The sequence below is a fragment of the Neodiprion virginianus genome, chromosome 3 (genome assembly GCF_021901495.1).
Source record: "Neodiprion virginianus isolate iyNeoVirg1 chromosome 3, iyNeoVirg1.1, whole genome shotgun sequence".
Classification (NCBI taxonomy): domain Eukaryota; kingdom Metazoa; phylum Arthropoda; class Insecta; order Hymenoptera; family Diprionidae; genus Neodiprion; species Neodiprion virginianus.
In genome coordinates, this window is record NC_060879.1 from 39,634,765 (window position 1) to 39,657,918 (window position 23,154).

Consider the following 23,154-nt stretch of genomic DNA (forward strand, 5'->3'; position numbering starts at 1 on the left):
CAACTTCATTTCACGGCTTACTTGTGACCCAGAATACGCTGTGTTTCGTCGTATTTCACGCTGTTTTGATGTTGAATATTTTTTACGGTATACACTGAGAAAAATTTCATTTGTTACAGTAACTAGAAAAATTGAGTAAAACAGGTATCGTTGAAAAACTGTTTGAATATTGTTGGAATTACGAAAAACGAGGTACGCGTAATCATTTGGCGTTATCGTCGATCCTTTTTTGGTAATTGCAACGCGAAATCGGTTTGTTCGGTTTACTCTACTTTTTTAGTTAAACAAGGCTTTAACGTCAATTTATCGTTGCACACACATTAAATTTTCACAACAGTCGCAAGAAAATATAGTAACAGTGATCGTAATGAGAAAGAACAGTAACGGATACTAGACTGTTCGGTAACAGCTGCAAAACCAATTTTCATTTTCTACCTAGAACTACATTTTTCGATTGCGGTAAGAAATGAAAATAGTTAAAGGCTAAAAATTCCTCTCAGTGTACGAAACTATCGAAAAATTTCAGGGCAATTTTTGAGCGAAAAACTTGGGCAATCATCTTTCTATAACCGTATTTCAATGACTGCAGATAATGCTACATAATCGTGGGTAATATTTCTGCTCCGTTGATGGAGGAAAGGAAAAAAATCACGGATGCTCGTTAGTCATCTTCAGGGCGTGGCGGCCCCAGGGGCAAAGCGACAGCCCGGCATTTCCAAACTGTGACCGACTCCTGGCAGGCATCGTATCGTACGGAATTATTGATATTATATCGGGTTTGAAATATTGCCGATCCCCAAAAGGTTGGGTAAGGGTTGATTCTCCCCCTGGGGGAGAATTATTCGCTTTGCCGAAAACGTGGACCGTTCCCAAAACGTCCGTATACTCAATATTTCATCAGCTGCGACACGGACTGTACTACTTGGGAGTACCGTATTACCGTATAAGCTACTATGTATTGCCGGTGAGGTATGAGAAGAAAAAAAAATTAAGAATTTCATGAGTAATCGTTTTATAAATACACCCATCTTTGGCGGTAAACTTTCACTGAGGCCTGCGATAGACCGTTTCAAAAATGATCGGTGAAAAGCTTGGCTGAAGTTACTGCCGAATTGGCGACACGTGAACGGTTCCAGTGAACTGCCATTCTTATTAATTGTTGACGACAGCGGGTAAATACTTTCGGCGAATATCTCTGGAAACTAAGATAAGTGTACCAGTTATTAAAACGCTTAAACCCAATTGCTGAATCTTTTGTTTTCCAAAATTATAAGTTGACGGCACAAATTGTGAATTTTTCGATGACTGAAACCAATCGCTAGAGGATTAGACACTTAAAGTTCATTTCTTTGGTCATTGTAGAACTGAGGATCAGACAGATGAAACCAAATAAGGTCGATAATTGGGACACTCACCTTCTGTCAGAGATCTGACTTCGAAGTGACGCAGGAAATTGTTGGTACTTTCGTCTATTGCTGAAAACGAACGGAATTAATAATTTCTCGAGGATCGATCGAGTCCGTCTGCTGCAATTACCGTAACTCTATTGTGTTGTACTCTACAACGTCGGTATGCGGGAGATTTTTTCCTTCCCAACATGCCTGCGGTCCATAAAACGCACTCCGTATAATATGTCAAGTATGTCTACCGTCAATGTCTTTTTGTCAACCCGCTAAATTTATCGATCGTTTTTCAAGCTGCCGTACGAGTGTGTTCAGGTATACCCATAACACGAACCACTCTGTCCTGGAGTGACGGGAATTGACGGTTGGACGAAATAAACGCAGTCCTAATTGTTCCTCGAGATCGAATCACCGCAGTCTAGCCACTAGATTGAAACCTAACTGGAAAGTGGATTTGAAAGTCACAGTACCACTGACAAATCAGGTATCCGATAGAGGTGTTCTTAATTGATCTTCAGCGAATTTGTTTAACTATGAAGTCAGGCTTCGCTTCTATCCAGTATTTTTAATCGCCACTAGTCAGAACGACTAGAAGTCGAATTTTTAGCTACGCGTGAGATTTCTAGACTGCGAGGTTCCAGGTTATATTGAAATTTGAACATATTTCGAGCACTGGCTCCAAGGTAACGTCCAGGGTAACGGTAAGGATGTAGGTGAAGGAGAACAGCTGAGAAGTACGCGGTGCGACATCTCGATAATTTTACTTAACCGTACGGTGGTTCACCATAATGGCGTCCCCCGATTGCGAGAGTGGTTCTCGGTAAAGGAATGAGATCGTCTTTGAGATCGCAGCTTTGTTTCGTGCGATGGGTAGGTAGAGGTTTTTTTCCCTCGCGTCGGCGAACTCGGGGGGCCTGTCCTACCCGGGAGATTTATGCTACCGACATTGAAACTAAATTACGCCATAAATTAACCTTAAGTTTGCGGTTCCGATGGTCCTTTTGGTAATTAAATGCCAACGAACAATGAAACATTTGTTTGCTTCACAGTGACAGCACCTCCTCCCCGGTCTTTTATACTCGCGGAGTGATTGGCCTGATGGACGTTTTCGGAACAACGTCGATTACCAGGTACCCACAATCGATCGTGTCCTCGAACCGGCCAAAAGCAGCTAAAAGGTTTACCCGGGATACGGGGAAATGGTTTGTATCTGCAACCTGCCGTTCCTAACGGTACGATGTATACCTGCTTTATTCACGAGCTTTCTCTAACGAACCGAAAAAACTGATAGTCACGGAGCGTCGTTCTTTCGGACCGGATCGGATATCGCCACGCATCGTATTTTAGCCGCCAAAATCTGCACGCTGCGGGTGATTCCGTGTATTTGCAAACCTCGTCAATTTCTCCGGCGATCATAAGTAAGCCGAGCTGACCAATCGAACGAAATGGTATGAAGCCATGGTCTCAGAACGCGATGCATTTATTTCTAGCCGACCCGAGGAAAAAGCAGTCTAGCCTTGCGGGACAAATCTCCGGCGCACATATGGCAGTTGCATCCTGTTTCGATTCTGTCTCCTTTAGCGCAGCCGAAGGTTTCGTCAAATTTAGTGATCGAGTCTCTCGAGCGGAGATTTATCCTCGATGCTGAATGAAATTCATTTCGATTTACGGGACCCTGCAAAACGTACCGGAGGGCGATAAAGATTTATAACCGCTGCCTTGATTTACACCTGCACAGAATTTAAGGCTTGCGGAGCGGAAGTTATTGCGCGTGACAGAGGTAATTGATCCGCGAAGAAGTTAGAACTGTCCGAAAAATGAAGCGACAGGTAGAAATGTCAATTAGAAAATTTATCCGAACAATCGAAAACCTTTGATTACCCCTTTTCGTGGCAAAAAGTTGAATTGATATCGCAACGGTGATTGATGCGAATCTGATTGTAAGCTGTTAGATTACATTTGATGTAACATAATTCATCGGTGCCACGCTGAAGTCAACGAAGTTTAGCGATATGCACAGTGCGTAAATTAATTTCAAAGGATCTCGTAACACGGTTTCAGAGTCCCTCTTTTGGCGACGGTATGGCGATGATAATTAAGACCTCCGACATTGTAGGCGAAACGAAAGCCAGGCGAGAAACGAGCCGTAGATCGAAGTCCAGTTTGTCCCGGAAGATGACACCTACGACATCGGTTTACAATGTGGAACGTGGTGGACATCTACGGGGCGCGGAGGCCTCATTGAACCATAGAGGAAACTAGATCCGATAAAAACTAACCCAATATCGTGCCCGATACCGGGAACCCAGAGGCTAGTTACATTCATCCTTCCTTCTCTATTCCCATTCCGATTCTTATTCCCACTCCATTCTTGACCGCGTGGCTCGTACGTCCTGCGGCTAGCCCACGTGATCGCTGCAATTTTCTTTGCCGCGTACGGGAGAAACGGAGCCGTTTCTCTGCACCGGCATAAGTAGAAGTGCAAGATTCATCTCGATTATTCACCTACCGACCGAACCTATGTGCGTAGGCATACCTGAGTGTGCGGTAGTGGTACAACTATTATTAGACACAGATAAAGGACACGAAAATTTTTCAGATAACTTCACAGATGCTATCTTGGTCTAGTTTTGTTCACGAGAGACTGCGGGAGGCACGAAGAGATTTCTCACGAAACATCGCGCGAGTAATAATGAGGTAAAGATGAGTCTAGTCTGCAGTGCGAACGAAAGCCAATAGCAATTTTCTGCAGAGATCGGCCCTGAGAATCAGCTTTATCATGTTTGCCATCTGTTCGCGATATAATGATAGTTTCTTGTCCCGTCCATACGTACGTACGGTTCAACGCTTTCACAGTTCTTTCTCGATCGAGTTAATTATTACCATAAGCTCATTATTTACACACCAATCGAGATCCGCTGCAGTATGCATTATACCGATTAACCGTGAAGTCTTGCCTCCGGTCACAAGCACCCCACACACATATATAAATTATATACAAGATGCAAGAAGTCGATATCTTTTCAATTTTCAGTTCTTATTTACAGACCGACTAGAAAGTGAGCCTTTATATAGGCAATCAATGTACACGCAGGTTCAGAATGAAATTAGCACATTGAATTCACAAGTTCTGTGCTCTCGTCGGAGATGAAATCATAGCTATACAATTTTCGCAATTACTCTATTTCACTTAAAATACCGGTCGATGACTTCTAACTGCTGCAAGCGATCTAGCAGCCTGAATATAATCTCAGGTGTGTCATTGGTAACCATCCAGATTTTGGACCGGTGCTTCAATTTATCCGTCAAGCGCTTTATTAACGTTGTTCCCGCGCAGTTTAACCGAATTTTCACCTGATCCATGCAACTCCACGCCGAGCATTTGGAGCATTTGGAGCTGAAGCTTCGTATCCGCAACACCGGAGATTAGAAAAATACATTTTCGTGTTTCCCTTGAACCAAACATAAGTGGGGAGAAGAGGAAGTACATCGTTGGAAAAAGGGGTCCAATGTTTGTCCTCCGGAAATATCGGTTTCTCACAGGCGTGTCACGTACAAATACGACGATGTGATGGGACAAAGAAAAGACACGAACGGGGGTGGGAAAGATGAGCCGATGTCCGAATGGTACGTGAGTTCCAGAAACATACTGACGACTTCCCGTTTCCAGGTAACCGAGTGCCGCAGTCGATGATGTCGCTTGTCCGGCACGCCGAGCGCTTCCTGTCTGAGAATTCCTCAAGACTTTTCTGTTTCCTTGGGAAACGTTACCGGTTCAATGCGATATTGCGCGTAGTCCTTGGTACTCAGCGATTGTCTCAGGCAATCAGGCTCTCTTTATACGTTATTGAAGGGAAACTTCTCGTGGCACGTTAATCGATGAAAACCCTCACACGCCGAGTCTCGATGCCAGACCCCCCTTAATAGCAGCAGTATACTTACATATTTACAATTAGATACGAACATTTCCCTACCACTTTAACTCTGACTTACGTGCCGGTAGTATACCTATACACATAGCCGCGCCGTGTTTTATTACATTTTTTTCAAGTGAAACTTCTTCTTATGGCACGTTTTGCGCTTTGCACGTTACCACCAAGTTTCACCCTAGAGGATTATAAGACTATTTTGAAAATTGAAAATTATGCGAAATCAATATTAAGTATATTTCATAAGGTACGAATAGCAGAGTGAAATTTCAATTTATTTATAAATATATTAAAACATGAGCCGCCATTGGGTTTAAAATTCATTCATTAATCCATTCGACAATTCATTCATTCCTCTCATAATTCATTCATTTTTTCCACTACACCTTCGTCTTTTTTCCTTCAAAACGGGGATTGGCGGAGGTATAACCTTCAACGACCACAGAAAAGGGTGACAAAATAGAATTAAGGCAGATAATAAGATCAATAGACAGAATTTCTTGAAAAAACCCTCACTAATCTCCAGCTTGCACTAAAGTCTTTGGACTGGATCGACGCATCACGTCATGCGTCGTGTGAATTACGAAGTTTGGACCACAGGGGCAATATGACTTGTAACATTTAGAGCCAACTCTCAAACAAGTTTTCACTGGCGGAAGATTATATGCGGATTCGGGCGTTGAACGCCATCCAATCGTCACTCGAAGATTATTTCAAATCGTATGATGAAAAGAAATTCATAATGCACTGTGAGCTACGAGATCTTTTATTTGAATCATCCCAGGCCGATTACTCCGAAACTAAGCAAGAAACGAAGCAATTTTTCGTGTAAAATATTCAACGTTCAAAGGCGGACGGAACAACGCGTTTTTGAACATCTCTCAACGGTAGGTGGTTCCCAGATATCGTGTGACTAATGACAAAAGGCAAGTGATACTATACGATATTTTATCGTTTGCAACGAAATTAGATTTAAAATGCTGTTAAAAAAGCTGTTTCAAGGTAATAAAAGACAATTTTCGAAAAAATTTGCAAGTTCTCAAGAAACAACGACAATAGTCGTGTTTTTTTGTTAAATCTTTTATTTCCGATTAATTCTAAATTCCGAACGTCGCGACGCGTCGTCTGGATGAGTACTCAGTTGCCAGTAAAATCGCATTTCTAGCGCTTACGATCCCTTGTAAAGTAGTAAAAGTAAAATACGAAATATCAATTCTGCCCGCACATTGATTTCCCAGTACGTAAAATATAATAATTCGCAACTACTTATTACCTCTTTTCGACGCACATTTCGTGTAAATGAAAGTTTCTATTAATTTTAAAATGCAAGGTCATTTCTCAGCCGAATTGAGGTGGAATTGCCTAGGTATCAAATTTTTTGTAAGTGGAGCCACCAAGGACGGGTGAAGCGGTATAACCTTGCCCATTGTCGGTTCCGCAAAAAATACTTGAGCACGTAAGTACTCTAGCATCGAAAGTTATCGTAATAGTTTTTTATGTGAAATCTTCAAAGTTGAATAAAGGGCAATTGGTTTGCTTGTATCGTATATTATTCATTGATGGTTATTTGTTACTTACCGGTATCTTGTTCCGTATCTCATTACAAGTCAAGTTTGGGTGACGATTATTTGGGTACTTAATTTTGACGCAAAACTTGATGCTCTTTCGGATGCCGATGAAGAAATTACACTGTTCGATAGAAAAAAAAAAACCAAGTTGACTTTCGGCGCTGCCTGGCTGCACGTTCTAATCTGTGAAGTATGATTCGCTCGAGTTCAAGATATTCGACTCTGTGTGAACCATGCGTGCGAAAATTGAATAAAATCTTAAACTTTGAGGTTGAAATATGTTACTGCTTAACGCATTTGACGTCCATTTTTCGATGTAAAAGTATACTTCACTTTAATGGATATAGTAAGTACTACGAGATAGTATAAGCTTTGGTATTTTATTCACGGACTAATAAGCTGTGAATGTAATTCGAAATAATTTAAATTTGTGGCAACACAATTCAAACTTGATATAAATTTATCAAAATTATAATCACTAGAAAGATAACTAGACTAGAATTTCAACCAGACGGTAATTATTATATGCTGTTTGATGTCTATTACATATTTTGATGTTATAATTTATTTATTTTGTTTTATGATATTTTTATCCCAATAAGGCCAACGCCCACTGTTGCGGTTCAGCACGGGATCGGAACGACTTTGTCTGGCTGTGGCAAACCGTCGCATACCGTCGCACAGCTCCGCTAGACAACGCACGGTACGTCACTTTTAGTGCAATGCGGTAATAAGACCGGAAGATGCAAAACGATACAGTTCATTTCACCATAATTCTCACTTGTATGAGACAAAAGATTTCTCACGATTACTATTCGCAGCGAATTGGTGAATCCCGTTATTCAACATTTCAGATTGATAGTTATCAAAAGGAATTCAACTTGGCATGATTGAATTTCTTTTTATCAATATCAACACCGAAAACTTCAGATATGGAAGGATTTATCGATTCACCTTCGATTATTGGAATCAACTGCGATAGTAATCGCTCGCCGTAAAGTTCATAAGAGACATTCTCGATTCTCCCCAGAATCGTCTACAACCCGAGGCATCGAGATGGATGAATCGTAAGACCACCGTTTCATTACGAAATTCAGCTTCCGTTTCCGGTTATCGTTGTGAAATAATTTCTGGGTACTATTTGCTATTTAAGGGAGCTTTCCAGTGTGAAATTTTCAAAAAATCGATTTTTTTTTTTTTTGGCTTTATCGAATAGTATACACTCTTCCGAATATTCCCTGAAATTTTCATGCCGAAATTCAGATTATTTCGGTTACTGTACAGCATTTTTTGGAAGAAGGCAACGGAGCGCTACAGCTGCCGCGTCGGCCGTCTGCCCGTGCGACTGTTATTTCTATTGTCTCGTTCCTACCTGCACGTACATGAACTTGGCTCGCCAATTGTCGAAAATGTGAATTCGGACTATTGCATAATTTGCCGTTAATTAGCCGTAAATTAGTCGCGCAACTTATTTTTTTGTCGCACTCAATTTTCAAAAAAAAAGCGGATGGCGTGCTAAATTCTTGAAAATCAATCAATCACTGTGTGTGGCAACTAGCCCCAAAGCACGTATTCTGCGGCAAGCAGATAGTAGAAATCGCTACGCAGTGTGCTGCGTGCACCTTCAATGAAGGTTACGACCCAATTTTAAAAATTTTGGAGACGATGGGATGCACGATAGGGCCGAGCGCCGCACATTTCGCCGCTAAGTACAAGAATGCGCGCATCATCCAAGCAAACCGCCGGGCGTCCCTGGATAGCAAAGAGGCGAGGACAGCTCGTCGGACTGAACAATCCATTGAGCACGATCTTTTCGAAGAAGCAGAAGGGATATTGTACGGACCTGGCATCGCTGATTGACCGTAAGTAAACGATTTACCTAAAATTTCCTCACTTGAAACTTTGAACGCGTTTTTCTCGAAACAGCATTTTTCAAAACGGTGTCCAACTTGGAGGGCAGAGTTTTAAAGCTATCGAGTTGAATTTTTTACACAATATTCTTAACGTCATTGTTTATCGTGCTATGGAAGCTTTTTTTTTTTTTGACATCTTCCTATTTTTTTGTAAAAAAAACTGCCAAAAAAAATGCTAAAATCGATACTTTTTGTTCAAACCGGCGCCATTTTTGCAAAAAAAAAAGAAAAAAGCCTCCATAGCACGAAAGCCAATTATATACCGATCAATAATCTTTTTGTGTTTTTTGTTTCAGATCAAAATTGTGACCCCCAACGTGGACACCACATCCAAGTGCATTTTCTGCAACAATTGTTTCATCATTTTTATAGATATTAATTAATAAATAAATCGATCTTTAAAAAATTGTTTTGTATTCTTCAATACCCAATTAATATACAAGAAAAAAAAACCAGACCGATTAGATTATTTTTTCTTTAAAAAAAAAAATCGCGAAAAACAGCGATTTTTCGGGCTGTCACACTGGAAAGCTCCCTTAAATATGTGGCGAGATAGTATTTCCGTACACAACTAATGGTTAGACCGAACCCGTCCCACAACATTTTATTACGTTTTTTGATATTTGTCATGATAATATATAATGACCCTCACATTAACCGGCCACATTTATAGCTAACAAGTTGCTGCTAATGAAAGACGCATGCGCTATTAAGGCTTTTTTTTATATCGAATTCATTTCAATATTTTAACATCACTACGAATTTAGGTATTTGGGTATTTTTAACAAGTCATTCGTTCGGTCAGTCTTCCTGAAATCAACTAACTGCGAAGGCAAGATGTTTTCTCATCTAAACATACTCGTGACAGTACTGTTACTGACTTCGATACTAAGTTTCGGTTTTGCATCTATGGATACGGTTCCATCTATCCATGGTTCGGACAAAACCAGGATGTGGGTCAAACGGATTGTCAGATCTTCACGAGGGCCATGGATAGAAGGTTTCAAATCGATTCTCCACACCTCTGAATCCTCCTGTGCGGATGAAGTCGCGGTGTTAACAGAAGCCATCGAGTCTGGCCAAGAATGGGCTCTGCAAAGTAAGTAATGAACTAATCCTTGTGAAGGGTATGTTAGAAAAAAAAATTTTCGAGTGTCAGGTATGAAGAATGCTCTGTTATCTGTAGATAGAAGTAGCAGAGTCTTTCCATATGCTGAAGTTCACGTCGTACAAAATGTATAGACCCTTTTGTAATAATGCAGTTAGTAGTGATTCTATTCTCTGTAATAGTGCTGGATGCCTCTTCGAGTTTTCAGTCTGGACTTATGAAAGGAAACTTTAGAGACATCGGAATGTACGACGAGTGCGTCGAAGTCAATGAGCAATTCATCCACGTCAGTATTCGGGGTAAGCACTGCATGGTTTCTCTGATTTCGATGTCTCCTACATCCACTATGGTTGACAGTTTTGATTATCTCCGCATTTTTTCATCAATTTGTGTTCCATCGTCGTGCAATGAGACTCATGTTGAGCAGATCGTCAATTCCATTATTGCAAACACACCCGCTATCAGTGACTTGGAATTAGAAGTTAGTAAAGCGTCTTGTGCACAAGTGGGATCTGATGACTTTAGTGCTGGAGAAATTTGCACACTGTAAGTTGGCATTATACATAGTTTTAGAGAAAAATCCAATTTGCTCGTTTCGTGAAAACATTGCATTGCTTACAGAACTTTTTTTGTGGCCGTTGTCGTTTTTATGACTGCTTGCACCATCTGCGACTTTGCGAGAACACGCAAGCCGACAGAAGCATCTACTTTGATTAATACATTGGCGAAATTCTCCCTCTACACCAATGCACTCGCTATTTTAAGTACGAAAGTCAAACCTGATACACTGCAAGCGATCGAAGGTATCAGAGTTCTGAGTACGTGCTGGATCATACTGGGTCATAGTTTCATCGCTTTATCGATCAGGCCGGTTGTCAATGCATTCGAAATCTATAAAGTAAGTTGCAATGTATATTCAATGTAATAGTCACCATAATTGATCAACAACTGCGTGCAACAACAACTTAACTCGAATTAGGTTGTTTTTGCTTATACATGCGCAATTACATCTTACGATCCGACATAGACAAGTATGTCGAGTTTGAGAATGAAATCAACGCTTTTTTAAATTTTTTGAACGTTGTTTACAAGTGTACGATGGGCAAAGTTGTGTCGCACCGTCCTCGTAACAGACACCACGCGCCTACTGTCATATTATATTTACGATACATTGTTCGCGAATCAAACGTAGACACAACTTATTGGTGTTGTTGAGAAAATAATACTATGGATGAATGGGGATATTATAAATAATACTGTAAGATGAATATATCTGGAACAGCAATTAGCTCGAACCGTGGTTCAAGAAAAAGTATGAAAAGGAGTCATCGGATGCATAGTCACATAAGTTAGTTACCATACTATTTAAAAAACAGTCTGAAATCAAATATGATGCTCATAAAATCCCTTCTTTTATGCAACAAAAATACAATTTGTCCAAAAATAACTTAATTCCGGTTTACTATTATTCAAACTCTAACTAATTGACATAATAAAAATTATGACCGTATGGGCGTTATTGCGATAACAAAGGTTAGGACAATTCTGTAGAAGCAAAAAAAGTATGTTTTTTTTTTTTATGAAAACAACTGTACATCGGTTGACAAATACTTTATTCATGTTTCACTGTTCAAAACTTAACTAGAGTCAAGTTGTTGTTGCACGCAGGGTCTCAATTGCTCTAACGTTTGACGGCTGCTTCATCAGCATGGTAGTACAAAAAACACGCCTTCGGCCCAATAAAGTCCGCTGTTACAATGTCGAATACTTTTCTGAGTGTGTAATTTCCAATGTAGTAGCGACGATTATTGATAGGTAAATTCGCTTCTTTGAACAATACAAATTATCTACCGTTAAGCCAAACAAGTCGATTATATTGTCACAATGGATCCTCAGTGGTTGATTTCATGGGCATCGTTGTACATCGAGGCAGCGCCATTAGTAGTCGAGACCTTCTTTTTAGTGAGCGGATTTTTCACGGCTTACAGCTATCTTAAAGCTATGAAATCGGGAAGACGAATCAGTTGGCCAATGTTCTACCTTCATCGTTACCTCAGGTGAGTTGCACCAGTTTTGAACCAAAATGATGGAGCTCATAGTAAGCCTACACAGTAGATGCACAACGCACGCTTTTGTTCCACAATTCATTAAGGGTGCGATGCGCCACTATGCGTTTAGTCAGAAGCTGCAGATGGAGCATGACTCTTTTTCGCTTGTATTTTTCTCATAGAGTGACGCCATCCATAGCCGCCGTTGTCTTGTCCGTTACATTTCTTGCACATCGCACTGGAAGCGGCCCCCAATGGACAGCTTTGACTACAATAGGCGTAGAAAATTGCCGAGAAAATTGGTGGATTAATTTCTTATACCTTCAGAACTTGGTGGATCCAGAAAATTCGGTTGGTATGCTCTACGCTTTCACTAAATCGAACATACGGTCAGTTTTGTTTCGTCTGGGGGTATTACGAACTAAGAAAATAATGATAAACTTGACAACGATCGAATCAAACAAACTCATATGAGACACCCTTAAAAGCGTGGATGGCCTTGGGAATCTTCTAATCCTTCGTAAAATGTATCTCTTATTCCTGTAATAAAGCAGAAGTCGTCCCAGTTCAGGTTTTCAATCGTAATGAATGTGATTACTTCATTCAGTGTTTACCCCACACCTGGTACCTGGCTGTTGATATGCAATTATTTTGGATATCTCCAATCGTCATATATCCACTTTACCACTGGCCAAAATATGGAATCGGAATACTCGGTTTCTTCCTCCTCGTCTCGATTGTTACACCAGCCGCCGTTCTGGCTATCAATGGTTACACTAACAGATTATTTACCGTGCGCGTAGATTTGGGGTGAGTGAATATTAACGAAATGCGTCGTTCATCGAAAACAATATGTTCATTACAATTATTTTCACCTCAGACAAATAGTCTTAATTGACCTCTTCAAATTCTACATGGCAACTTACAATCGAGCCACCGCCTACTTCCTCGGAATTTTCTTGGGTTACGACGTAGCGACTAAGAAGAGGCAGCTTACGAAGGTATTTCCTGGAAAAATTTTCCTCATGACAAGAAATTTCAATCACATTGCGTTGACCAACTGATCGTCAAATATCGAAATATTTTCGGATTTTTAGGTGAACGTATTGATCAACTGGACTGTAACCGCTGTACTTGTTCTATTTTGTGCATGTGGTGTCCATTTCAACTACCACAATGATTTTGCGTACAACCGTCTGCTGGAAGTTATACTCGCACTCACGTTACGTCCGTGTTGGTCGATTGCCATTGCTTGGATCATTTATGCATGTACTCACGGATACGGAGGCAAGTATTTATTTTATTTCTCGATGGGAAATTTGCGATGAATTACAGAACACTGTAAAGTTCTTTACTTGAGGGTTCCAGATGCAGGCGAATAGAACTCTGGTCTGGCACAACAATACATTGATGAGACATATGATTTAATATTGAAAGTCTTTCAGGGTTCGTTAACAGATTTTTGTCGTGGCCGTTCTTCCGGCCCGTCAGTCGGTTGTCATTTTCCATTTACTTGATGCACATTTTACTCCAATTTATGAGGAGCGGGGTCGCACGGACTCCTATAGCGTTTTCGAATTCCTTGCTGGTAAGTTTTTTCTTCACAACTTCTGTTTTTTCACCTGCTCATTTCGAATTCACACCATCTCTTTACAGATTTATGAGTCTTTTATTGATTTGGCGCTTTCAATCGTCGTGGCTTTTATGCTGACCTTATTCGTCGAATATCCAATGATTCTGTTGGCAAAAATTTTCGTCAATTCCATATCAGAGTCTAACCCAGTCACCCTGGCGCGAAGCACCGGCAACGAGCGGCAGGTTAACGAGGCAGGAGTGTAAAACGAATCGATGGAGGACTGATGTTGCCATTTTTGTCAACCGTTATATTTTCAAAAATTTTACTTCGATAATTGCTACCATTCTACAATAGTTCTACACACACTACTTGTACTACGACATAATTATCTGTATCGCATTGTACTTGAATACACATACATGTAGAGATTTCTTATCCCAATAAAAATGATCGCTTGATATGAAATCCATGCCGATCCTGGAACCGTGCAAACAAAACCATCCAATCGCGATCGCGAAAACCGAACTGCAGGAGAGAAGATAAAACAAATCAAATCGTTCCACACCGATTGACGGGAAGTGTTCTTTAACCCTGTCTCGAGTCCTGATCCTACGCTCCTGCAAAGTGTCCAGGACACATCTGCATATTTAACGCACATTCGCACCCGTGATGTGCATTCGTTCATACAGACACACGGCCGTGTGAATCCTGCAAGTAACGCGGCACGCGTGAGTCGTGATGGCACGCGATGACCCACTTTCGGTCATTTTCGTATTCGCAAGTATTCCATTGGCGTTAACCAGAAACAGTAAAAATATCTAGCGACGTATTTTATCCGGCGACGCGGTACTGACAATGAGAGCTGCATGGAATACCGGTAGAAAACATTCGCCGACTTTGGTCAATTATGCTCATCTCGGCGCTGGCACAATCCACGTCTGCTAGGAGAATTAACGATAATCAAAAGTTGTTGAAAAAAAAATATTTAGCAAGGTCGGTAAATAACCGAGTCAAAGAAAGACATCCGTACAGCCAGGTAATTCACATTCTTTGAATGCCACATTTATATTTCAGTTACCATGTAGATTTTTTTTCAGAATGGTGTCTGTGGTGAGTGATTGTTATGTTAACTTTGGCGAAGGCTTGCCGCTTGAATCAGATCTATAAATTTTGTACATGTTCCACCGGCCGTTGAAATGAGAAACCGTTTTGAGTATGACCTGCAACCAAAATGCGAGATCAATTGGGAAACGTGATTCGATTTGCTGCCGTACAGTTATTTATCGCCGCGTTTCTGCACGAAGACGGCGAATGCAGGCATCTCGCCACGGATCCGACCTCAGCTCTGAACTCGGTGGAACTGAAATATCGGAGTACACTTCGCTGGGCGAGAGCAGCTGGAATTGTTCCTTTTCGAACGTGGCCCACCGGTGTAGGTGGTGAAAGGGTCCATCCCTCATGTTTGCGCAATCCAGTTACCTGGCCGTATCGACAGTGGTTCGATGCAAATACAGAACGTGACTAAGCCAGGCTCTATTGCCAGAGGATTGAAGACTACTCACAACCCGCCTGGTGACTCTGCAAAAGAATATAATCGGCTCGATTATCGGCTCCTCTGAATGGGTTTTTATTTGCGACCATCACAGTACGGAGTGAGAAAAAGGGTGCTTTCGAAATTGACCAAAATTTCACTGCGGATTGTTCTAACAGCTGTGACGTGGTAGGAAAATCATTATCTTCAACCAAGGACTTTAGGCCTGATATAAGAGAGTAGAAAATCAAACGTGACGGTATAAGGCTCACGCCCACATATTCTGCACATCACGCACAGTTGCCCGGCAAGTGTGCCAGTGTGTTTAATGGAGTTTGCAAATGGATAACTGTTCGTGTCTCCGTTGTGCCCGGGAGAATTTTAATGCAGTTTTACAGTCTCGACGATTAGGCCGAATGTAGGTCTATTTTGCATAAGAGATACGTTGCGACGACGCCGAAAACTGAAGCGTGGAAATGACCAACCGGGAAGTGTCGCGTTTATGTCCGGGTGTGACGACCTGCCTTCGTTAGGAGCCTCTCCTCACGTACCGTACTCTTACGTATAGGTACTGCTAGATACAATTTATACGAAGAATATATTACTGCCTCATTATTTATCTCAACAGGGGAGCATTGCAAGTTAAACCGAATTTAAAACCGCGCTCGCGATCGTTATGCAAACAGCTTGAAGCCCCTGGAGGTCGCGGTTTTCCACAAAATTGACACAGGTTTCAACCTGCCGCGTTTTTTTCATTCACTATAAAGGGGAAGTTGTCATATAATTACCCATAAATATGAGAAGTTGAGTTTAATCTCGATGTTTTTAGGTTTCGAAAATTACCGACGACCAGTTTCACTATGCGATTTATGATGGTTTTGATCTCGAATACTTCGAAACGTTGTTAAGTAAAATGTATTAAATTCATCTGAACTTTTTGAGATCTAGAGAATTGTGACCGGATTTCTATGATTGCGGTCTCAGTTGATGCGATTTTGCCCAACCGAGACCTGAATTATATACATAATTGTGTATTTGTTCGTCCGGCGATAGCTCAAAAACAGATTCATCGATTTCTGACATCACATCAATTGAACTCCAAATCCTGTCGTCTAAAAATGTCGATTTCTCAAAAAATGTGAATCGCAGGTAGTTCCTACAAACCATTCGATTTTCCGTTTACCTGGTTCGAATCATTTCTTCACACAAAATCAGTTGCACAACGAACGGTAGAAACTCAAGTATTCAAGGTATTTCCGCAAGAAATCGTTCGATCAGTGAACGAGACAATGGGACCTACGGCCCTTCTCGTAGAGTTCAAGGAGTCTGCCCTCCTTAGAATGGACCGTGCGACGTCTGGAGACAACGATGATCCTATGGCGCTTCCGGTCCATTCTCTCACCGCATACCATCAGAGTGTATATCTACGTTCTCTCCGTCCGTATGGTGGGTTGTCGATGAGGACGCGGGCTTGCAATTATTGCTAATGAAAATCCGGCGGCATCGACGTCTCGATAACGATCTCGGTCTTGGTATTGCAGCAAATCGGTCACCGCGACGATCGGGCCGTCCACCCACCGCAGCCGGGATCTTTGAATCTCACAATCCTTCGCGGTGCGTGCATTGCCGATTGGGATGATTCACATAAGCAAGCGACGGGGGCGCGATGCACGCAGGCGGCTTTGGGCCTCTCATTACTCGACCCGGGCCCAACGAGCCGATCTCGTATCAGTCGCATCTATCTGGAGCACCAAGTTATAGGTATTCTATATAGGGTGCTCGTAAAGTCCCTTTACGGGTTCCTTCAAGGCCTGTCCTCAGATCGTCCCTTTCATTTCTTTCTCATCTTACTTTTATTACCGTACCGATCAGGCACGCCACCGGAAATTTATACGTCACCCGCCCTTTTCACGACTAAATTTTAACCGTGTTACGAATATTTCGAGACATCTGTACCACGAAAGTACAAAAAGACTTTACTTTACGACCGCTCTGAATATCAATACAGAAATTAGGATAAGATTTTTTCAATTTCGAATGCAGTGAGGCCGACATCTTTGTGCTAGATTCAAATGGACAGCCTGAAATAATGTCAGAGCAGTCTGGGATGTGATCCTGTGGCTTTTTTTTTTCTTCGCTCGTTTATGTTACACATCTAATTCTTTTAAGAATATTACGAAAGGGCTTATTGTTAAGGTTGAAAACTCGCGTCTCTAATGCAGTTCATTTTATTACTTTCTCAAATGTTAATTTCTTATAACTTTAGGTTTTCAACAATCAGAGAACCGCAGAAAAGCTTTGCAAATATTTTTGCAAAAATTATTGAAGCTTTGTTTTCCTAATTACCAGAGTCGAGCAAAGAACTTCAGCACATTTCTCACCAGGTTCGTGAATAGACAGATATCTTGATGAATGTACTGCATGGAATCTTGTTTAAAAAAACAAATTATTTACTAATCGAGGGCTTCTGACAGTGTGACACAGGGGGAAAATATCAGCGAACAATAAAACTCACTGTCAATACAGAACCGACAGTCGATTCAACAAACACAAGTCCCAAGGCTTAAGCCGGGCAGTAATGAGTTATCCTTCACAATCCGCAGTACCGACTTGCGATGCACGGAACTCTGTAAAATGATTTCGGCCCCAGAGGTCAGAGAGCGATAAAACTGGTCCCACTGCTCAGTTGTTCTACGTGATAAATTCAAATCACAATGAAAATGGAAAGCGAATTAGATAAAATCCGTACCGATATCGATTAATTGTCACTGTATTTTCGGTGTGTGAAGATTTATTTTAAGATTAAAAATTAGAGAGGGAGGGATCGGTACGGTAAAGTGTGAAAATCGCGCTACAACTACGCACATTTTATTAGCACAATTACATACATAACAAAATGATGACAACTATCGTACTAACCAAAATTGATAATGATTGTTGTAAGGTATAGGATTACAGAATCTAACAGTTACAAATATATTTATATCACAGTCATAGATAAAGAAACATAATATATAAAACTACAGCGAAGAGCCTCGACGGGTCGTATGAAATAATTGTACCAATCTAGTGTAAAAATTGACGTTGAATATCTGCAGTTGGAAAATTGCGACCAAATGTATAATTATACCGAGGCTCTTCATTAATGTTCATCGTTTCGTCGTTTCATCGATTCGACGGTTTTACAAGTCCCTCTGGAACCGATTGAACGAAAAATCAAATTACATATCATACGGATCGATCGGATCCACTCGTAATCAGTAACGCGAATCAGGCGAATATTGCGACATCGGGATATTGTTTGCAATAACTGATGAGAATGTAGATGAATTTTAAGATCTTGCGAAACAAATGATCAATCTTATTGTACAAGCTTACAACGATATAGATTATACTTGTTGGAATACATATGCGTATTTAACGGTACCTATATAGAATAATAATTTGATCAACTTTTAATCTATGGCTACATGCTAGATGGTAAAACCAGTCTTTATAATGGTTGCTGATAAACATCAAAAAGCACAATTTGACTCTTATTATAGATTATCGAGCTACCGCTGAATAATTGTTTTCATTTATAATCTTAATCCAATACAATGTGGTCATCATTTTTTTCATGTTGACAGTAAAATTGATAATATTAGTACAATAATAATATTCGCTATTGAAGGTACGTCACTACCTTGTAAATTCTATTAATTTTCAGGTGCATATGCCATAATCGTTCTGCAAGAGGAAAATCGCGAATCATTTGCCTTGAACAAACTCCTATATTAAACAAAATTTTTGTACATATATTCTTAGAAAGCTGCTGCATGTCTGAATTCGAAAGAAAGGAAACTAAATTGGAACAATTTTTTTTCTGAATCACCCGGTTGATTTGAAAACGCAGAAATGTTCGTTTTATGTCTCACAGATCACCTCGATAAACAATTAGTTTTTAATGCGAAATCGGGAAAAGATACTAAATCTATAAAGAACGATTGATCGATACTTATTATAATACAAAAATAATTCTTAACCGCAGTACACGAGAGAAATTCATCCTTCTATTAAACCATTCACTCTCTCTTTTTCTCTCTCTCTCTCTCTCACTCTCTCTCTCTCTTTCTCTCTCTCTCTGTCTCTCTACGCACAATTCATCAATCTGATAAACAAATTCGTTGAGAAAAAAAAAAAAAAATTAATCGTTGGTCTTGCATCTGCAATAACGATAATAAAAATCGAAAAAAAACTGATTACACTTATGCATCGCACGCTTCGTAAATATTCAATCTCAACATCATTATTTTCAGATCGTGTTTGTCACCGTCTGCAGAATAGTTTTACAAATTTATACATAAAGCGTACGTTCTTCAAATTTTTCTTAAAATATAGCTCTGATTCCTCTGCTCATTTTGTGTATCCCTATATATATGTATAGACTTATAAATATGTATATCTATATATCAAGCTATATACTCTCTATCAACGAGTTCACTTCTAAGCTGGACAACATTAAAAGATAATCGAAATCTGAATGAATCCGAAGCGTCAATTTCAGTACGAAATCCTCGAATTGGGTCGCTTCTAGTTCTACCTTTACCGCAATTATCTCAAAGCCAGTCGTGGGAACAAAATAAATTAATTACGTTCCAAATTTCAAGGTTCAGAACGAAAAGAAATAAATTTTGAACCCGGATCAAATGCTTTTGGAACTGGTTTTAATTCGTTTCAATTTGCCGGATGAATCCTCTGTAGACAGTCGGACAGGCGCGCTATTCAATCTATCAATTCGCACCGCTCAAAGCAACTCTGACCGCTCTATTACACGAATAGATTGTGCGGTGTTAAATCATCCGTCATAGTTTACTCAGCCGATGAACTGGAACGAAAGTTGAAACTGATGAAAATACGGCAATTTACGCAATTCAAAAGGTGTAGAAGGTCCCTTTCTTAATTGGAGCAAATTTTTTATCGGCGGTACAGAAACTAGTCCGAAATGAGAACGTTTTCTTTTCCCTTATCTTCTCTCTGATCTGAATGTCGCGAATAAGGTTTTAAATTTGATTGTACAATACATTTGAAATTGATTTGACATTTTTCTTGACGCCCAGCAAACGCTCGAAATGTAGACAAATTTAAAAGGACAACACAGCTTGCGTTGGCTTGAAAATTTGACGCCTTGATGAATAAGACTATTTTTACCACTTCGAAGTAACGTTCATTTTAACAAGCCACTTAAGCGCGCCAACGACCCTTTGTAACGCGGCATTAGAGCCTCGTCACTTGCTTCTCCGCGAGACATACGCACGCGGTAATTTCAATGCGGAAAACGACCATTCCTGGCACACGGATCAGGGCCTGATGTCATCGCCGCGCTTAAATTCGCCTCGAAAGTTCGTGTCAATTAGGCACAAATCGCCCGTATGAATTCCACACCGTAATTTTCAATTTCGCGTGGTCGTTTCAATTTACAAAAATCTGCGCTCCACCCGTTTTCAAATCGCGGAGCGCGATGCGAACAATTAGATAAAAACCGTTTCGATCTTCTACGTCATTCTTTCTACAGTCTTTACCATCCTCCTTAGCGAGGACGAAAAAAGTCGATAAAAATGCCGTAGCTCGAACAGTCGGAGAACCCACACTCGACTTATTCACGCCGAAATGAAAGTGAAAAAAAAGCAAAAGTTCTTCACGGATCTGAAGCAGACGAACATACGGTCCACATGTGGCTCCAACAGACTGCGACTAACGTATCTTCATCCCCTTTCCCAGTGTTTCAGCGTTTCCACTACTGCCTGTTCGAGTGGCTCTAGTGGCACTAGAAGCGACATGCATTGACAGGAATTCGGTGTCAGGGACCTTTCCATTAGTGTGATTAACGCGATTGTTTGAACGACACTTGGCGGCCGTGTGTTCCCTTTTCTTCAGCTTTCTTCTCTCCCTTTTTCCCTCGACTTTCGAGTGGTCTAGTTCGAGTTACCCGATCTTCGGACGCTCCAGCTGTCGCTGCTTGTCCCGACTTTCGTACTTGTTTGTTCGATCGCGTTACGCACGTCGAAAGTCGAGATCCGGTAATTATCGCTACAACTTCCGGCTAGCGTTACAAGCTACAAGAATCGCTCGCAAACTGACGCTTGTTGAGATACAAAATGGGTGGTTAAAACCGTGGTATTTATCGCGACGTCTCTCTCTTTCTCTCTCTCTTCGTACAAGTTTCTGGATTTATTTTATTTTCATATCTTCATCTGGAACGATATCGTTCCTACACACAAAGCGGACGTGGAATCGAACAAAGTACCTCCGGGTTCTCGGGCCCTTGGACTATGGTGCAAGCACTCGATCGCACCGTGACAAAAGCTCGGAAACTCTTCTGAGGAATGACTGCAGAGCTCTGCCGTCGAGGGTCATATCAATCCGAAGAGCTTCAACTTATCGTGCGCCAGCATAGCATAGTTGTCGGGAATCTGGCGGGGTCAGGACATTTAAAATCTAGTATGTACCCTCCAAGGAATTCTCGACTTCGGACAAAACCGGCACCAGTGTTTGAAGCGAGAAGTAACGCGACCTGTCAGCCGCGTCCACGCTGGTAACGTGTTGAAACTGGCAAGGCTGGCTGATGTTGCTCTTCGCCGGAAGGACGACCTTCTTTTGGGGTGACTTTTTCTTCTTCTTCCCCGGGATCGACAGGCTGATGTTCTCTGGACAAGACACCAGGCGTTCGATGTGCTGCCAGAGCTCGTTCGCCGCTTTCGAATTGTCAAAGCTCAGACCAGCCAGCCGTGTGTGATCCGAGGAGAGACACATCGTGTGAAAAGCTGCACCGGACACCTGCGGAGAAGGATTTGATAGTTATATCGGATTCCGCTCCGCTGAACGTAAACAGAGGCTCGAAATCAGCGGGTTACTTCACCTTGTACGAAGAAAGGTTGTCGATAGTCTCTCTCCAGAGCGTGAAGCAGGTTCCACGCTCGGCGAGGAGAATTTGGATGCGCCTTTTAGATCGAGACCGCGTCTCTCCCAAGTCAAGAACCACCACCGGAATCCCCGTGAAACGAAGCTCCCACGCTCCAACCTGGGAGGCGTTTCCCAGATACAAATTAGCCAGGGACTCGCACACGAATATCTGGAACAGTTAAAGTCTTGCGTGAATTTCAAGACCGATTAGTCCTCGAAATAGGAAATATTCCAGAGAACCCTCTGGAATGTTTCGGCTTGCGTTCGTTCGAGTGCAGAGAATTTCAAGTGGAAAGGATTCGTTCGGTCTTCGTTAATTTCAGGAAACCGATTGACTCGGTTGTGTCTCACCTGCGTCTTCAGACCCCGAAAGAAGGTCTCGAGCTGTTCGCGTTCCAGCTGACTGACGGGATCCAGCCGCGTTTCGTCGCTGTGTTCGGAGCTGTCGCTACCCTCGTAACTGGACGTTGCGGAAGTGTCGGCTTCCCCGGTGGAGGACAATCGTCTCCTCGTGCTTCCGCTGTACTCGCTGTAGTAAGACGAGCTGTGGAGCGAGAGGTTGGACTGCAGAGCCGGGCAGGAGGATGCGTAAACCGGTCCGTTCATTTTCGCCTGAAACAAGAAGCAGGGGAAAAGGGTTATGATCGTGTAATCAGAAGTCGCTTAGAATTTCCAATCATCGTTCCGTTCTAATTCGGGATAATTTTTGCCAATTATCGCTGGCTCCCGAGCCTCGCAAGTAATGGGACAAGAGTACCATAAGAGGGGAAGTCCCCATCTCGCAACGCACTTCGACACATCCGGTGGCTCCGATTACCGACGTGTACTGGACACAATGCATTTCCTTATAACGAGACCCCGACCGCAATTTCGAATCACATTCCACTCTACAAACTACACGACTGCTTTCAGAATGCGGGAATACTTTTTCGTCCTCTTCTCAACAACCGTACCTCGCTTCGTGACACTGATCCTTAAGCCGTGTTATTATACATACGTTGAACCCCAGACGCTTCCACAACCGGATGTTGCGTCTCACACTCGCTCCGTACTCAGCCTTGAAAACTAGATAACGAACCGACAGATATTCGGGAAAGTCTGTACACAAAATGCAAAATCGTCTTGATCAAGCTTTT

The 23,154-nt window shown here is 41.5% G+C and overlaps 2 protein-coding genes across 2 annotated transcripts in view; one reads left to right on the forward strand and one right to left on the reverse strand.

Annotated features, from left to right (window-relative positions):
- The first annotated feature begins 9,649 nt into the window (after positions 1-9,649).
- Positions 9,650-13,808, forward strand: LOC124299664 (nose resistant to fluoxetine protein 6-like). Its single transcript, XM_046752934.1, has 10 exons — positions 9,650-9,912; positions 10,104-10,467; positions 10,543-10,819; positions 11,818-11,978; positions 12,152-12,320; positions 12,577-12,779; positions 12,850-12,970; positions 13,067-13,256; positions 13,415-13,557; positions 13,626-13,808. The coding sequence occupies exons 1-10, from the start codon at positions 9,651-9,653 to the stop codon at positions 13,806-13,808; spliced, it is 2,073 nt and encodes a 690-aa protein (XP_046608890.1). The 5' UTR covers position 9,650.
- Positions 13,809-17,922: 4,114 nt separating this feature from the next.
- The window catches only part of LOC124299701 (uncharacterized), a 28,278-nt gene continuing 23,046 nt past the window's right edge, over positions 17,923-23,154 (reverse strand). The window contains exons 2-4 of the mRNA XM_046752995.1: positions 22,370-22,630; positions 21,975-22,187; positions 17,923-21,892 (exon numbers count right to left, since the gene is read on the reverse strand). Of these exons, the coding sequence (XP_046608951.1) occupies positions 21,554-21,892; positions 21,975-22,187; positions 22,370-22,624 (807 nt within the window). The 5' untranslated portion in view covers positions 22,625-22,630 and the 3' untranslated portion in view covers positions 17,923-21,553. The remainder of the gene's footprint in view (positions 21,893-21,974; positions 22,188-22,369; positions 22,631-23,154) is intronic.